At 41.3% G+C, this 16292-nt stretch overlaps 1 protein-coding gene across 3 annotated transcripts in view; it reads left to right on the top strand.

The window, feature by feature from the left end:
- EPG5 (ectopic P-granules autophagy protein 5 homolog) overlaps positions 1 to 16088 on the top strand; it is a 57987-nt gene extending 41899 nt beyond the window's left edge. For all 3 annotated transcript variants that reach the window (XM_027656063.1, XM_027656062.1, XM_027656064.1), the window contains 13 exons: positions 508 to 668; positions 781 to 988; positions 1687 to 1762; positions 2616 to 2719; positions 3601 to 3776; positions 4226 to 4411; positions 6983 to 7192; positions 7332 to 7476; positions 8585 to 8827; positions 9862 to 10081; positions 11581 to 11796; positions 12934 to 13048; positions 14154 to 16088. In XM_027656063.1, the coding sequence (XP_027511864.1) occupies positions 508 to 668; positions 781 to 988; positions 1687 to 1762; positions 2616 to 2719; positions 3601 to 3776; positions 4226 to 4411; positions 6983 to 7192; positions 7332 to 7476; positions 8585 to 8827; positions 9862 to 10081; positions 11581 to 11796; positions 12934 to 13048; positions 14154 to 14336 (2243 nt within the window). In that variant the 3' untranslated portion in view covers positions 14337 to 16088. The remainder of the gene's footprint in view (positions 1 to 507; positions 669 to 780; positions 989 to 1686; positions 1763 to 2615; positions 2720 to 3600; positions 3777 to 4225; positions 4412 to 6982; positions 7193 to 7331; positions 7477 to 8584; positions 8828 to 9861; positions 10082 to 11580; positions 11797 to 12933; positions 13049 to 14153) is intronic.
- The last annotated feature ends 204 nt before the right edge of the window (positions 16089 to 16292 follow it).

Here is a 16292-nt window from a genome sequence, read left to right as displayed (position 1 = left end):
CACCTATTAATTATGATAAAGTCTGTGTAGAATCCTTGTTCTTGAGCACCCTTCAGTGTCAAACTGAGAACTGGAGTTATGGAGACGTGGAACTGATACTGAAATCTGCTGGAAATGTCCTGGTTGACATTAGATGCCATCCGTAATCTGATGTGCCTCTCCAATGAGAACACAAGTACTTCCTTTTGTCAAACCACATGTGCTGAGGCAGCAGCTGTCTCTTAATGAGCGTTTGTAGCCAGAGATGTGTGAAGTGCCTGGGAAACTCTCTAGGAAGAGAGCATGCAGATGCCAAAAAGAACTGTTAAATTAATTGCGTTTGCAAATTAGAGACATCTCTCACCCTTAAACTTGGGATTTTCAATTTCATGCCTTACCTAATTCTTTTTTTTTTTTTTTTTTTGGTACTAGGGAGCTCTAATTTCAACCTTTTTCTGACTCTTTTGGAGAAAGGGACCAGTATCTTTCTGGTTTTCACAAATGCATTCCCTTGTCTTTCTCCCTAAGGCTCATCAGAGCAGCTCCTAAGCCCTGACTGTTGGAAGGCATCACTTCAAGCTTTGGGGTGTGATTCACCAGTGGCTGAGCAGGGAAGCTTCAGGAAGAGTGATTCTACTGAAACTCCTGCATTGAGGGATGCTGGAAAAACTCTGCTCTCCACAGAACAGGTGGGTGGTTGGTTTATTATGTTCTTCAGCTGAAACAGATGCCTTCCAGTGACAAATAACACTGCTGTGCAGCCTTTCTGTAGCTGATTAATAGTTTCCTGCCTTTTAACAGGTTAGAGAGACAATAGAATGGCTTTCCACATCCTTCTGCAAACTCCGACTGGCTTCAGTGGACTTCAGGACTTTTGGCCTGTTTTCAAAGTGGAGTCCTTATGTGGCTGAAGTGAATGTGTTCCTGGAGTATCTTGTTAAACGACTTATTGACAGTGAAGTTGCTAATTTATCCCAAGAACCTGTGGGCAGCAGCACAATTCTAGCAGGTAACGTGTCTTAAAAGCAAATTACTTAAGAACAGACACTCAGTTTTTCCAATTTCCTCTGTTAAAGGCAATTTAAATATACAGTAAGATCTTCTTATTTTGCATTTGTGCAGTGATGAGAACATTAAAATACAGACAGGAAATTTTGATGATACTCCCCAGCCATTTGGACTTTATGCTTTAAAATTTTAAAGAAAGCTTTTTTTAATTTGAGCTTGCATTAAAATTGTTTTATGAAGAGATTTTACTTTCTTCAAGAAAAATACAGTCTTTTGCACTGAGCAGACACTTGGGAAGGAGACACTGCTTAATTTGATGTGATTTTGATTTGGAGAAAAATCACCTAAACACATTAGGTTTAAAGTGTGAATCATCCTTACCTCCACATTCTCTGATGTGTTATTAAAGTGATACTAATAGAACATCTAAAAAATGCAAAATGCTTATGATTGTTGTTAAAACAACCATTTTGTTAAACAGAGTTACTAGTAAGCGTATTAAAGTTTTATTTGACCAAACGAACTGATTGAATGGTTGGACTCAATGATCTTGGAGGTCTTTTCCAACCCTAATTATTCTGTCATTCTATGAATGTTAGAGTAAGCAAAGGACATCGTATGCAAATTTGGAAAAGTGTAATATATCCACTGCTGTTGATTTGAAGAAAAAAAAGGAGCTTTTGTTTTGTTTCCTTCTAGCCCTGCAGTCTTTGTATTCAATCATTGCTGGACTCTTTAAGCCATGGATACTGGTCTTGGATAAGGAAGATGCAAGGTATGTATTGCACTTTAAAATTAAATGAATTTTTGATAAAGTAAGGACGTTAGCCCTGTGAGAATGGCTTTTGTTATTACGTGGTTTTTAATCATTCATGACTGTCTTATGACCTTCCATTTAAATAGCTCTTACTTGTCTCATATCCTTAATAATTATGGAACTAATTCATGACTTACATCAGATTTTCCAAGGTTTGGATTGAATAATTATCTTAGTAATTATTATTGCAAGAAATATCTTGTAATAATAGTACGACCAGAGCTTGATGATGGCCAAGTAAGTATTGCATTCTGTTCTGAAAACAGTGGAACTTGAATTTTGGATTGCTTTTCTTAACTTCCATAGTATCACAAAAGAAAACCAAATACAGCCCCAAATGTCAGTGGTGTGTCAAGAAACTTCAGGCTAAATCAGTCCTATGATGATCTGCTGCCTTGTGTACCTCTGTCTTCACATGAACAACTATTTGTACTGTTATATATTTAAATTTTGCTTTCTTTCAAAACTAAAACCTTCTTTTGATTTGTGAGTGCACCTTCAGCACTTATATTAGAAGGTTGACTGCAGATGGTATGTAATGTCATTGAGAAATTCCAGTCTTTTGGTTTTTAATTCTATTTTGAAACATCAAGTTATTTTGGTTTACTCAGTGTTATTGTGACTCTTCACTGGGTTACTGAAATATGCATCTCTTCTAAAGAAGAAGAAGTCAATCCTAAAGAATTGAGTTTGAGAAAACTACCTATACTTGTGCTGTACTGACTTTCTGTGCTTTAGAATGTTTAAATTGCTGAAATGTTTATGGTCAGGGCACTGAAATTTGTGTCGCTGCCCTTGTGCTTCTTTGCAGTAACCAGCCCTGCTACCCTTGGCTGGAGAGTGACACCCCTGTAGCCTCCACTGTGGTCTCTTTGTTTACAGATTGCATCAAGCTTTTGCACGAGAGCTTTAAAGGTGGGTGAAAAGCTGTTTTAGTGAAGTGGCACTTTCTGTTCTACCAGAGTAAAAAAAAGATTTTTGATTGAAATGTGGGACGGGAGGGGATTTTACTCAAGATGACCACTGCAGTCATATCAGGAGCCCTTACTTGTTTCATCCTTAAGAGGCACCTTTTTTATCTTGGCAAGGGTAAATAATGTGATTGATAGATGCATGTTGGTCAGATAACAAATTAATATAAAGGAAAGCCAGACAGAGTAAGCTGTCATGAGAAGTGTGTGAATTCTTTCCAGGTCTGTGTATTGTTCCCAAACAACATATGCAGTAGCATGTCACCATGACCAATACAAGTTCTTCAGTAGCTGGTTTGGGGAGTAATTTAATCTCCAGGATTGATCATTTTGAGCTCCTGTTTAGCATTGCTTGTTGTGCCTAATGGGTACTTAGATATAGGAAAAATTTAATTTCACAATACCCTTTAACAGCTTTTAGGGATGAACTAGATTCAAACTTAGGTGTCATTTTTAATTATTTATTTTTGCAGGATAATTGCATTTTTATAAAATTCGAGATGCATAAGATACTCTTTATAAAAAAGCAAAATGGACCAACATAAAAGCAGTTCAGTTCTACATTGCAGGAGTATTTTATAACTTCAATTTATTGTCCACCAGCTGTTCAAAAGGGCAGGTCAGGGCATGCAATCATAAGCCTCCCCACTTGTTGATTTTGAGAAAAAAATCTAAAAGTTTAATATGACTTCTTTTTTTTGGATAATTGCAGTTTAGTGTAACTTACAAGTTTTTTTATCACCAAAATTAGACTTTCTTTTGAAATCCAACTTTCCCTGAATTTTTTTTTGTATTGTTAATTCAGATATTTTTCTTTGGTTCTAGAAAAGCTGTTGCCAAGCCATCATGGGGCTCTCTGGTTACATCTCATGCATTACTGTGAGTGTTGCACAGCCCCCAAAATGCCAGAGTTTATTCTCTATGCCTTCCACACTGAGTTCAAAAGGCTTCCATGGAAGGAAATGCATCCAGACCAGATGCTGATGGAAGAGTTCTTCAAAGTGAGTACATGACATCTGTTGAATTAAGTTCATAGTCATTGTTGCCCTTGAAAATAACTGGAGAGCTGGAGACAGTTCTTTTAGCAAGTAGGCTTTTAAAGTTTGTTTGTAACAATCACAGCTGCTTGTTTTGTGGTGGATTTTTGTGAAGAGGTGTATTTCAGTCTTAGACAAAATTGTGGGAAGCTGTAAAGCTGCCTGTGTTTGTAATCTGCTGTTGCTCTATCTGAATGTCTCATTTATTACATATATATTTAATATGTATTTAGTCAGATTGAAAATATTTTACTATTGCCATGGTTTTTTCACTTCCAAGCTGTCTGAGACAACATAAAGCTGACCTAAAGTGCTGCTGGGGATTTATAGTTGACTGAGGAACCGAAAAATGTGAAAGTATTAATAACTTACATCATTTTATGCACCTGTCTTTTTTCCTTTCTCCTTCTTAGATTGAAAGGGGCAGTCCCAAGAGTTGTTTCTTATTCTTGGGTTATGTTTTATGTGAAATAAACTGGGTCAGTGTCCTCTCTGATGCCTGGAATCCCAACCCTCAGCCTCAGACTCACAACATGATTGTCTGTTTGCTGTATATGATGGTCCTGTTGGCAAAGGAGGAACAACTTATTGGTGAAGAGGTAATTTTTAGAAATGTTCATACCCATCAGTCTTAAAAGAAAAATAATACTTCACTAAGAAGGACGTAGGATGGGACTCCTTCCTCACTTGCAGAATGATTAACTGAAGTGGGTTTTGCATGTGTAAAATACCCAATAATGTATTCCAGAGGTGGCCAAGAGTAATTCTATAGCTGAGGCATTTTGTATAACTTGTGTGAAAAAAGAGAAGAGCTGGTGTCCGTTTTAAGAAGCTTCTTAGGTGCTGTAATCCAGTAGTGTTGGGAGGAGTAAGCAAATTAATACAAGCAGTTTCCCTGGAGTTATAAAATGGCAGTCTGGCTTTTGGAAGGAACAAATATGTTAGTTTCATTAGGACAGTATTATATATACCTTAAGGGGAAGCTTTTTCTGACAGCCTGAGTGAGAAGAGTGTAGGAGCAGCTCTCACTCTGCCTGGATCACCTTTTGGGAGGGCTCACTGAGTCACATTTATTCTGTCGAGGCCAGTCATGTAAACCTCATGCGTGCCTTGCTTCTTTTTCTGAGTGGCAAACATGACTGTGTGGAGGGATGGTAAGGAATCATCCATCTATGGAAAGTTTAGGGCTGGATCTGAGTCTTACTATGCGTGTTCCTGATGTTTTCCAACTTGATCAACAGTACTGGTGACACAGTGGTTAAGCGCAGCTCAGCAGTGGGATTAGTCCCTGTGAGGTTTGGAGCAGCTCTTGATCCCAGTGTAGTTCTTTCTGTAGCTTTCTAAAAGGAAAATACGTGTCTGCTGGAACATGTTTTCTCAAGGGTGAGAGCTGTTCAGCCCTTACTCAGAACTGCTCTTGCAAACGTTTATTTCTTACCATAAAACACTCCATGTGATGTGATGACAAATCAAAATGATGTAATAGCATCTTGAAGACCAGGTATGTCTTTAAGAAGCTTGGCACTATCTGCATCTGATGAGTTACTGGGATACAGAGTACTTCACCTGTTGAATCTGAGGATGAGCTTTCTGGTTCCCTTGCTCCACAGGGGGATTGGATCATCTCTGATTTCTCAGTGCCTTTCCCATTTACGGTTGCATTCCAATGTTTCTGAATTGTAATAGGGTAGAGAATCAGTGGGCATTAGGTGGTACTTTCCAAATCCTACCCTTGCTAAGAGCTCTTTGAGGGTAAATCTAGCACAGTCTCATCCAGTCTGTTGCTTCTGGAGGGCTCTTCCAGAGGGACTGGATCATCTGCAGGAAGTCCCATTTCACGTCTGTCAGCTTGCTTCCACTTCCAGCATCTTCTGTTTTCCTCTGAGGCACTGAGAGGTGCTGCATCAAGATGTCACCAGCAGCCTTTGACCATCATTGTATTTCAGTTTAGGAAAACTACCAGAGTTCATGTGCTTTGACCTGAATGTATTTGCTTATCAGAAGCTTCTCAAGCTTCAGAAGATACCTGTTTGCACATGATGTGAGTCAGCCTCAGGAATTCCCTCCTACCCTCCAGCAATGTGTTAAACTGACACACTGTCAGGAGGTTTTTGCCTCCCAGAAAGCCCCTGTAACACCTTGACCTAGATCTCAGACTTTCTCACCCCTGTGTTCCCAAGCACAAGCAACTTAAGTACATGTTGTACCAGTGTCATGTCCTCGTTGAAATAGTCTAATTTGGGTTAGTTCTGAGTTGTCAGCACAGTTCCAGTATTTGTTCATTCTAAAACATGTAGAATCGTAGGATAGAGTGTAGAATGTCCTGAGTTGGAAGTGACCCACATGGATCATTGAGTCCAAATCCTGGCCCTGCCCAGGATACCCCCACAATCCCACCTGAGAGTGTTATCCAAACACTCCTTGAGCTCTGGCAGCCTTGGGGCCGTGACCACTGCCCTGGGGAGCCTGTTCAGTGCCCCACCACCCTCTGGGGGAAGAACCTTTTCCTGATATCCAACCTAAACCATCCCTGACACAGCTCCAGCCACTCAGTGTTTCTCAGTGTCCATGGGGACCCTTTTTTACTGCAGGTGTTTAAGAACAGGTGATAGCTGCTTGTGGACAGAGAGACGTTTCCATCTGCAGACTTGCACTGCCTGTGTGAGCTGGGGGTACTGAAGGCTGCTGTGCTGTTCAGGGTGCTATTTCTGAGAATAAGCACTTGGGGAGTCCCTCAGGTTGGTAGATGACTCATTGAATGGAAAATTAAGGGACCCTGTTTCTACTGCGAATTTAGACCAATCTAAATATGGTTTTTTATATGATATTTTAATGTCTCTTTTAAATCTGTTCAGAAGTGCATTTAACTCGCAGGGTCTCCATTCTTTCTTGCTGTCTTCACATGTTTACATGTTAAATTTTAGTGTTTCTCCCTGACTTCTGTGCTGCAGCAACCTGAATGCTAGAGATGACATACATGTGTTAACTTATTGCTTGAATAAGGACTTGCTTTTCAGTCAGACTCCCATTGGTTGTCTATCTCTGTGGGGGTTTTGCTCCATCACTTTCAAATTCTGGAGTAGGGGCTTCCTTTCAATGCTGAGTACTGTGAATACTAATTTAAAACTGCAAAGAAGGTGTAGCTTAGACTGATGTCTTTAAATCTTCAGGAATCGCCACTCATAAATCTTCTTGGACAGACCAGCTCCCTGCCTTGGCAGCTTGTGGGCATTTCATCTTATCAAAGCATCATCAGCTACTGCAACAGTCACTACCCTCCCTCTGTTATCCTTGCTAAGGATGCTGCAGCTGAACTGATTGTGAAGCTCCTGAAAATCTCAGCGGGCTTTGGGGCATCTTCGGATAGTCACATCCACCTTGTGAGTTGAACGGGTCTTGCAGTGTCTCTGAGCTGTTCGTGGCTGTTCTTTGCAACGTTCTGGTTGTGTGTATTATGGAAAGTGTTCTAGGCACGATGATTTTTGTTTTTTTCTAATCGATTTCAATTCTGTTGAACAGGACGCAACACTGAAGTGCCGAGCGTACATTTGCCAGGTGGTTCAGTTCCTCAGCGCCCTGGAGCAAAGTGGAAAGATCACCCTTGCAGTTTTGGAGCAGGAAATGGCCAAGCTGCTGGATGATGTAGTCATCTTTAATCCCCCAGGTTTGTGTTGTAGAAACAGCCAATTGCTTCAAGGCTGCCAAGATCCTATACTCTGCTGCATGGATTGATGAACGTCTGTGACTGTGTAATTACTTGCATTACTATAATGTCTCCTAATATACCACCTATATATACATGTCACCAAAGCAATTATGTTGCTTTGTTGATGTGTATATATAAGTGGTATATTAGCACATAGCAAAAATATGAATTACCCCGTAGACCTATCAAGAGTGACACAACCAACAATTAAAACAGGGCTTATGTTGTGAGTGAAACAGGCTGATATCCAGGAGCTTGAGGGATTTTCTTTGTTGTCTTTTTTTTTTTTTAAATTTAACTTAATTTAAATTTATTTATTTTTTAATTTTTATTTTACTTGTTCATTTACATCCATTTTAAAAGGAAGAATGGCAGAAATATATTCTCTTGGTCCTGAGGGATTAGGAGTAAGGGGTACAAACTGAAAGAGAGGAAATTTAGGCCAGATATTGGGAAGAAATTCTTACTTTTAGAGTGGTGAGCTGCTGGAACAGGTTGCCCAGGGAGGTTTTGGATGCTCCAGCCCTGTCAGTGTTCGAGGCTGTGTTAGATAAGGCTTTGAGCAACCTGGTCTAGTGGATGCTGTCTCTGCCCATGATAGGGGGATTAGGACTAGATGAAGTTTAAGGTCCCTTCCAACCCTTAACATTCCATCATTCTATGACTGGGCTGTCAGAAATGGTTCTAAATTGTAGAACTGGGAAAACCTGAGAGTACTGAAGTATGAGAGCTATACTGATGTGCACTAGTGGTATGGTGTATCCACACACAGAGGATTTATATCGATCTGACTGTTAGCACTAGTCCCATCCCGAGGTTCCTCTATGAAGCTGTAACTTCAAGTGGAATCAGTTGTCTCACTGTACTCCACAGAAATGCTTGTCAGCAGTTGTGTGGGTCACGCGCAGGAAGAGACACAAATGTGCTGGCAACCATAGACAAGGAATAGGGGCGTGTAACAAGCCAGAGGGTTTTCCCAGTATCTGCAGAAAGTGTCCGGTGGTGAAGCTGAATTTGGGTTCCAGTGTTGATTTATTGACGTGGTTCTCTGCTCTCTCACCTCCAGACATGGACCTGCAGACGCGCCACCTGGCCCTCAGCAGTCTCTTCACGGAAACGCTGATGATGCTGAACAATTCCAGCATCACCACGGCCGAGTCTCTCCGGGGGACCCTACGGAGGTGGATAGAAGGCAAAGTGCACGGACTGCTGGCCATGCCCCTGCTCACAGCGGCCTGCCAGAGCCTGGCCTCGGTGCGGCACATGGCCGAGACCACAGAGGCCTGTATCACTGCTTACTTCAGTGAGGGTAGGGGCCTTCTCTGCTTTGTCTCGGGAGCTTGGGCCACCCTTGGATACCACTGAACACACATCGTCTGGAATCATGGAATGGTTTGGGTTGGAAGGGACCTCAAAGATTGTCTTGTTCCAACTCCTCTGCCATGGGTAGGGATGAGGGGGGAATGACACACTTCACACTGACACAGGGGAGGGTTAGAGGGTTATCGTGAAGGAATTCTCCCCTGTGAGGGTGGAGAGGCCCTGACACTGGTTGCCCAGAGAAGCTGTGGCTGCCCTATCCCTGGGAATGTCCACAGCCAGGTTGGACGGAACTTGGAGCAACCTGGGATAGTGGAAGGTGTCCCTGCCCATGGCAGGGCAGTGGAACAAGATGGTCTTTAAGGTCCTTTCCAACCCCAAACCATTCTGGGATTCTGTGATTGAGATTTGGGGTTTACAACTGCTCTGTGTGTTTTCTTAAGAATTATACCTGTCTGTCTGAAAACTGATTTGCTTTTTGTAGTGTTGCCATTTTTACAGCTAAAGGGGAGGACTTCTTAAAAAAGGAATCATTCCAAGAGAACAAAAGACATTTGTGCCCACCTGTAGTGTTCTGTAGGCTAATTTAAGAAAAAAAAAAAAATCCCGTTTGGGAAAAAACTGGAAATTCCGGGGGGGGGGGGGGGGTTTTTTTTGGGTGGGTTTTTTTTTTTTTTTTCCCCCTTCAGTTTACATAATCCTTGTGGAACTACATTTTTATTTCTTTCGCTTTCTGTGTGGAAGATTTTAGTGTACCTGAAGGAAATACTTTTAATTCCTTGCTAAAATGTTCAAATTCTAGTCCTGTCTGAATACTGGGAAAATATCTCACCTTAACCTCAAGGAGATACCCTTTGATAGTGGAGTTTTTCTTTTCTCTCCACCAGAGTTTCATGACATGCTGATTACCTGGAAAACAGCTAAACCAACCCAGATTCTGTAAACAGTAGCCCTGATTCTTAGGTTTTACTACGTGCTGCTTTTTCACACTCTTTTTGTTCTTTCCTTCTGTTTTCTTCATAGATTCTCCTCACCACCAGGATTTAGGCTGGGGCCCTATACTTGCCTCCCTCCAAGTTCCTGAGCTAACCATGGAAGAATTCCTGCAGGAGTGTCTGTCTTTAGGAAGCTACTTGACCCTGTATGTTTACCTGCTGCAATGCCTGAACACTGACCAAACTCTCAGCAATGAAATGAAGATCCTGCTGACCATCAGCAAATGGCTGGAGCAGGTGTACCCCAGGTATGAAGCTTGGAGCTTCTGAATGTGCCTTGACTTTTAGATCAAGTTTATTTGTATTTGTATAGCTGAGATAATTAGGTGTCTCAGTTAATTAGGTTAATTTCAACAGGCTGCTGGATGAAATGGCCTGTCCTTTTTTATCCAGTAATTAAGAGTTTGTCCTTCTGCAGTACCAACGCTAATAATTGTGATGGTTAAACAGAAGAAGGAATTTAATTCGTTAGAACACTAGTGAGTTTCAGTCATTTTTCAATCAGAGAAGCTCGATTTCAGTGACAGGATTTGTGCTCAGTTAAAATGACTTGAAGCAAACCCTGAATCACTCAGGGTTCCACTTTTCAGCATGTCCACTAGGTGGGATGAGTTACATGCTAAATATTCAGCCTGGCACTCTGGGAGACCTGGTGTTCCAAGCTGCTCTATGGGGCCTGATCAGCAGCTCTCAACCAAATCTGGAGCCAGTGGGTCTGGTGGAGTGCCCAGAGTCAGGGGCCTGAATGCTGTAAAACAACTTCCAAGATGACTGGGTTCTGGGGGGAAAGGAGGCATAGCCCTGGGGTCAAAATAAAAATCTTCAAAAGTATGTAACAATTGTATTTAGAGTTGCTGCTGAAATTGCCAGGATTTAGCAAACACGATGAATATCTTTCCATATTAATGTTGATTATGTTAATATTTTCTGTGAAAGAATGATTTGGAAAAATTTGTGTTCTCACTGTTTCTTGAAATTCAAAAAGCATTCTCTCACTGTGGTCGGTGCTGTAGTAATTTGATTGCCAGAGTGTGAAAGAGGCAGCAAAGCCACCACACAGAGCAGATAAAACCTTGCTCTGAACATCGGAGCTGAGATTGCCTGGGATGGGAAATGACTGGGTGGGGTGATATGAGGATAGTCTGATGCAGGAAACTCGTGCTGATGCTTTATGTGGAAAGTCTGAGGCTGTTAACTTAAGCTGCAAGCTGTTTTTGGAAAGATTAAAAATATCATAGGGGGAACTTCACTTTGTACTTTACTCAAAAAAAAACATTCAACGTTTCCTTTTTTTCAAAGATCATATTAAAAGTCCAAATTGTTGTGGAAACAACAGCTAGTGCTTCCTAAAGTGTTTTATTGGTAAGTAAAGAAAAGAACAAAAGAGTAGAGGTACAGCTTCTTTCCTTTTATACCAATTCTTAATCAAGTTTAAATCCACTTAGGACTGCAGTATCATTTATTTCCAGTTGTAAAGCTTAAAAGGAAGCGCTGTTCTTTGTCCTCTTACAGGCTCTTAAAACCTGCTAGCTGATGGCTCAAATCCACAACAGTAGCAGTTACAGTAGTGTAATAATTGGTGGGGTGTACAGCCGTTTTATCCTCATACAGTAGGAGATTACTGTCACTAATTAACCATCTGAATTCTTCGTGGGCCTGGCGGGGAGAGAAACAGGCTTCTTAATCTATGAAACTGATTCTTTAATTTATGTTTTGTTTTATTTTATTCTTTAAATCTCACCTAAAGCTCAGCAAAGGAAGAGGCCAAGCTGTTTCTTTGGTGGCATAAGGCCATGCAGTTATCCCTGATTCAGATGGAGCAGGATGATGCTGTTCTGATTGAATCCGTCATCCGGACACTGCTCTCCATCCAGGGCAGGCAGAGCCAGCTGGCTGAAGAGAGACTGACTTCTGGAATACTTGGTGCTATTGGACTGGGCAGGAGGTCTCCTTTGTCACCCAGGTGAGGGATGGAGTGTGATAAATTAATTGCTTTGAGTCATCGTATTATAGAAGCAGCCTGGGTCCAGACTGCCCAGTGCAGTGTCAGAAGATGTTCTGAATCCAAGCTTTCCCCAGATCTATAAAGTTGTTTGGACCAGTCACAGGAAAAACACAAGGAGTGTGATAATCTGGTTAAGAAGTGAGTGTGAACTTCTGTAAAGTCTGTGGTGGAGAAGGAAAGAAAATGCAGTTGTGATTTTGACTTAGTGTCCACCTCCAGCAAAGTTTGTAGGCAGACTGTTGGTTAGAGGAAGACACTTCCACTTGGTCTGTAGAAGACTTTCAGTTGACCTGACAAGGTTTTGTATAATAACATACACTTTGCCCTTTCTGTTTTAACCTTGAGGTATTGGAAATGTTAAGAGAAGCTCAAGGAAGCATATGCTTGCTTGTTGTTCACTTTACCTTCCAAAGAGAGACACCAAGTTTGATGGCTAGCTGTTAAAAACAAGTTCACTGTGGAGAGAATACCAAGGAAAAAACCATAAATGCTTATGGAACACCAATACCTAAACATAAGTTTGAGTTTATAAGGATGCAGTCCTGTTGAAATTACTCTGAATTCTTGGTCTCATTCAACTGATCCCTCGATTTGGGTGGTGAGGATGTTTCACAGTCTGTGAAGTGAGGAGTGTTTCAGATGTGGCCTCAAGGCTTCAACTAAGCTTGAAGCAGATGTAACATTTCATATGTATCATATTATATCATCCTCTGGTATGTATGATATCCTGTTATATGTGTATCCAGAGAAGTTGGATCCACTTCCATCCCTGGAAGTGTTTAAGGCCAGGTTGGATGGGGCTTGGAGCAGCCTGGTCTAGTGGAAGGTGTCCCTGCCCATGGCAGGGGGTGGAACTGGATGAGCTTTGATGTCCCCTCCAACCCAAACCATTCTGTTTGATATGATATTCATCATGATATGAACCCATGATATTCAAGTGACTTCTTTTTTTCTAATGCATTGGAGATGGTCATCTAAAGCCTCTACTTTGTTCCTCATGCAAGAGATACCCCGTGGCGTAGAACTCCCAATGTACCTCCTGTTGAGACCTGCAAATCTGACGCCCTCTTCTCTCTCTGTGCTTCCCCCACGCAGGTTTCGGGTGGTTGCCCGCAGTCTGTCTGCTTTCCTCTTGGTGCAGATTCCTGCAGAGAGCCAGGTGCGCCTGAAAGCCGGCTCGGAGCCCAAGCTGTCTCAGAAGGCTCAGCAGGTGAGCTCTGCCCATCTCTGGCTGCTTGACAGTGCCCTCTGTGCGTGCATGACAATGCCCTCTGTGCTTCTTTAGCTTTTTGGGTGAAGTAATAAGAATCACTACAAGCATTTCTTCGAGCTAAATCCTGCCCTCACCTTGTTGCTGAACTTTGGCAGCAGGACTGTGTGTTTGAACTCTGTCCTAAGGTGATCCTAGGTAAAACTACTTGTACAATATTCTGTATTAATATAAAGGCATCAGTTTCTAATCTTACACACTGAAAAAGGAGCAGATGAACTTATGTCTGTAAACCTTGACTTCTGAGAGTTTGGAGCATTACAGACGGAAGGAATTGAAAACAGACAGGAAAAAACAGTGCTGCTGGTGATTGCACTGCTTTTCAGTGATAAAGCATGGCTGCATTCACACTGACATTTGTTTATGTGAGGTCAGGGCTTAAAAGCCCTGTGACAAATAAACATTCCTGCTTTAGCATGTGCACTGACCATGATAGTCTTTCAGTAAGCATGTGAGAAGAGGAAGGAGTTGATTAGAAACCAAAGCAAAGTAGCTTGGTACAATTTGTTTCTCTTAAGAAAAGAATGAAACTTGTTCAGAAATACGTCCAACATTTGCTCTGCCTACTACTGCCAACATAGACTTTTATATGTATAATTTTTAACTTGACAGTCAATACCTAAATTTAATGTTATTAACAGGAGTAAAACAATACTGTTACGAAAGTTAAGATGTTCATAAGAACAGCATGAAGCAAATATCAAGTGTGTTGCAGTTCGTAGTTCAACATAATTTCTGTGAAACCATTTCTTTAGTTCACAAAGTGAATATTTGGAAATATTTGGGTTACAGAATCCTAGTAAACCTTGATAGGATAGTTTTTGTCCTGATCTTGGGGAGTGACTCGAATATACGATATATCACTGGAAAATACAGGTGACTCGAAACACTGTTATGTGATTATGTTTTACAGCTGTTTTGTACAGAAAACTCTGGGTTCTGTAGTAGGTAAGGATCTTCTGGGGGAATTGTGCATATTGTGGCTCATGAACTGGCTTGTTACGGACCGGAGTTCATCTAACAGAGTTCTCCCTTCTACCCACAGGCACTGAGCGCTCTTGAATCCATGGCATCAAACAAGCAATATATGGAATACCAAGAGCAGCTCTCCCAGGCTTCTGTGTTCATCAGGCATCCAGAGCATTGTCTTCGGGATGGCAACAACCTGCTGGCTCTCCTTGTCAACACCCTGTACCCAGAAGTGCATTATTTGGACACCATCCGGTAGCGGCGCTGGGCTCGCAGGGCCATCACTCAGTGCCCATCACCCTGGTTTACAAACAGTGTCCCTGCTGCACAAATAACTTTCACCTTCAGAGTTCCACTTAGTAACTAAGTCAGAATTGTGAATGGGAGCGGCATGCTGTCAAGCTTTTCTCCCTTTTAAGGTTTTCTTGCTTCCCTTTTTAGGCCTGAGGAATTGCTTTTTTTTTTTTTGACTGAAAGCACTTGAATATCCTCCTGTGTGTGGTGCACTTCTGAGAGGAGGGTACTTGGGGATAGGTGTACAAATCATTAGTCAGCAAAGCTCATCCTGGAGCGTCTGGAGTTTTTGCTTGGTGCCTTTTTTATTTTCCAATGTGTCATCACTCAGGCCAGTTCAAATTTACAGGGGGATTGTGTGTAAAAGAGGTTTGACTTTCTTAACCAAGGATACCTCTGAGTCTTACCTGAGTGTGTGTCTAGTGATTTTTGTGAAACCCCTGTGTTTGAAAAGATGGTACTTCAAGTTTTGATTTCTTTTTGCTATTCCACAGAAATCTGTAGTTGAGAGGCATGCCTACAATCTTCACCCACTTCTGTAAATATTAACAAAAATTGTAACTGAAGAACTTTGTTTTTTTCCTGTTTTCTAAATATTAGTGTGTCTGCATCTATATTGCTTATATTAAATGCAAGTAACTTCTAGCCAAGTTCAAGGGGATTTAAATCCAGAAACAGATTTTCTGGATCTCTAGTGTCTGGGAGGGGAACAGTCAGGTATGATCATGTTAGGTAGGATTCTTTAATTATTAAAGTCTGGTTGTTTAGGAAATACTGATTTAACAAGTGTCCACTCACCACTTAAGTTTATTTTCTTCTGCCTGGCTGGGCATGACACCATGAGATTTTAGAGGATGCTATGAAGAGGTATTTCTGTTGTATTAAATTTGGTGATCACTTGTTAAAATTCTGTTGCCAAAGCATGAACCACGAGCCTGTAAATCTGTCGTTTCAGCTGAATGATCACTGTTTTTGTTGCCTTGTCTGATCATAAGATGCACTTTTGTTTAGGGAAAGCAGAAGGTGAATTTTTCCCGTTGCTTGTTTGACGTCCCCTTCATCACTGATGTGTTTGAGGTGGCCCAAGGTCCTACAGTCCCAATCCCTACACCTGTGTGAAGGAACTGATCGCTTTTTCTCTCCCTCCATTAATTGTGCCTTTGTGTTTATGACATGGTTGCACGTTAAAACATGAATTCTGATCACTAGGGGATAGAAATGTGCTGCCTACTGTCTGGTCAATGATGCTTTGATCTGTTCCTCCCAACGGTGGTTCTGGTGCTGCAGAGCAGATCAGCTTTTTCTTCTTGCCAGATTCTGCTAATTATGCCAGCTGGGTCATTAGATCACCGTCATATTAATGTGGTCTTAGAGTTCTTTGCTCTATCTGCGAGCCTATAAATAGATATACATATGTACATCCCTCTGTATATTAACCAGATACCAAATGCAGCATGTTTTTTAAGACTCTTTTGGAAAATTCGTGTCTGGAGGAATACATTTGGCCGCTTTCCCCCCCTCAAAGACTTAAAAGCACTGGTTTTATTAGGTTCAGTGTTATTGATCAGTTGCATATAAATGTGAAAAAGTCAGAAATACGTGTTTGAGATGCACTTTCAAAATGAGGAATTGTTTCAGCTGTTGAGTTTTTACAAATGTTGTATTTATAACATGCTACGTCTGCAAAGACCATGCAAAAATAAAAACAAAAAATCAAACAATTTGTGACAGACACTGTGATGTTTTCAAGTTGCTGGAAGAATACACATCAGGTAACACATAACTGCTGTATGTGTCACCCACAGACCAGTCTTCTGGCTTCATGGTCAGTGTGGTAATGGCAGAAGTCTGAACCTGTTCTTTCCTCAAACACACGGGGGCAATTTTGTTAACTAACAGATCCACTGGCAATTCTCTGTGC

This window comes from Corapipo altera, unplaced genomic scaffold (genome assembly GCF_003945725.1).
Source record: "Corapipo altera isolate COAL_440 unplaced genomic scaffold, ASM394572v1 61553, whole genome shotgun sequence".
In the NCBI taxonomy this organism is placed as follows: Eukaryota; Metazoa; Chordata; class Aves; order Passeriformes; family Pipridae; genus Corapipo; species Corapipo altera.
Note: the sequence above shows the minus strand (reverse complement) of the source record. Positions and strands in the feature narration are given on the sequence as shown.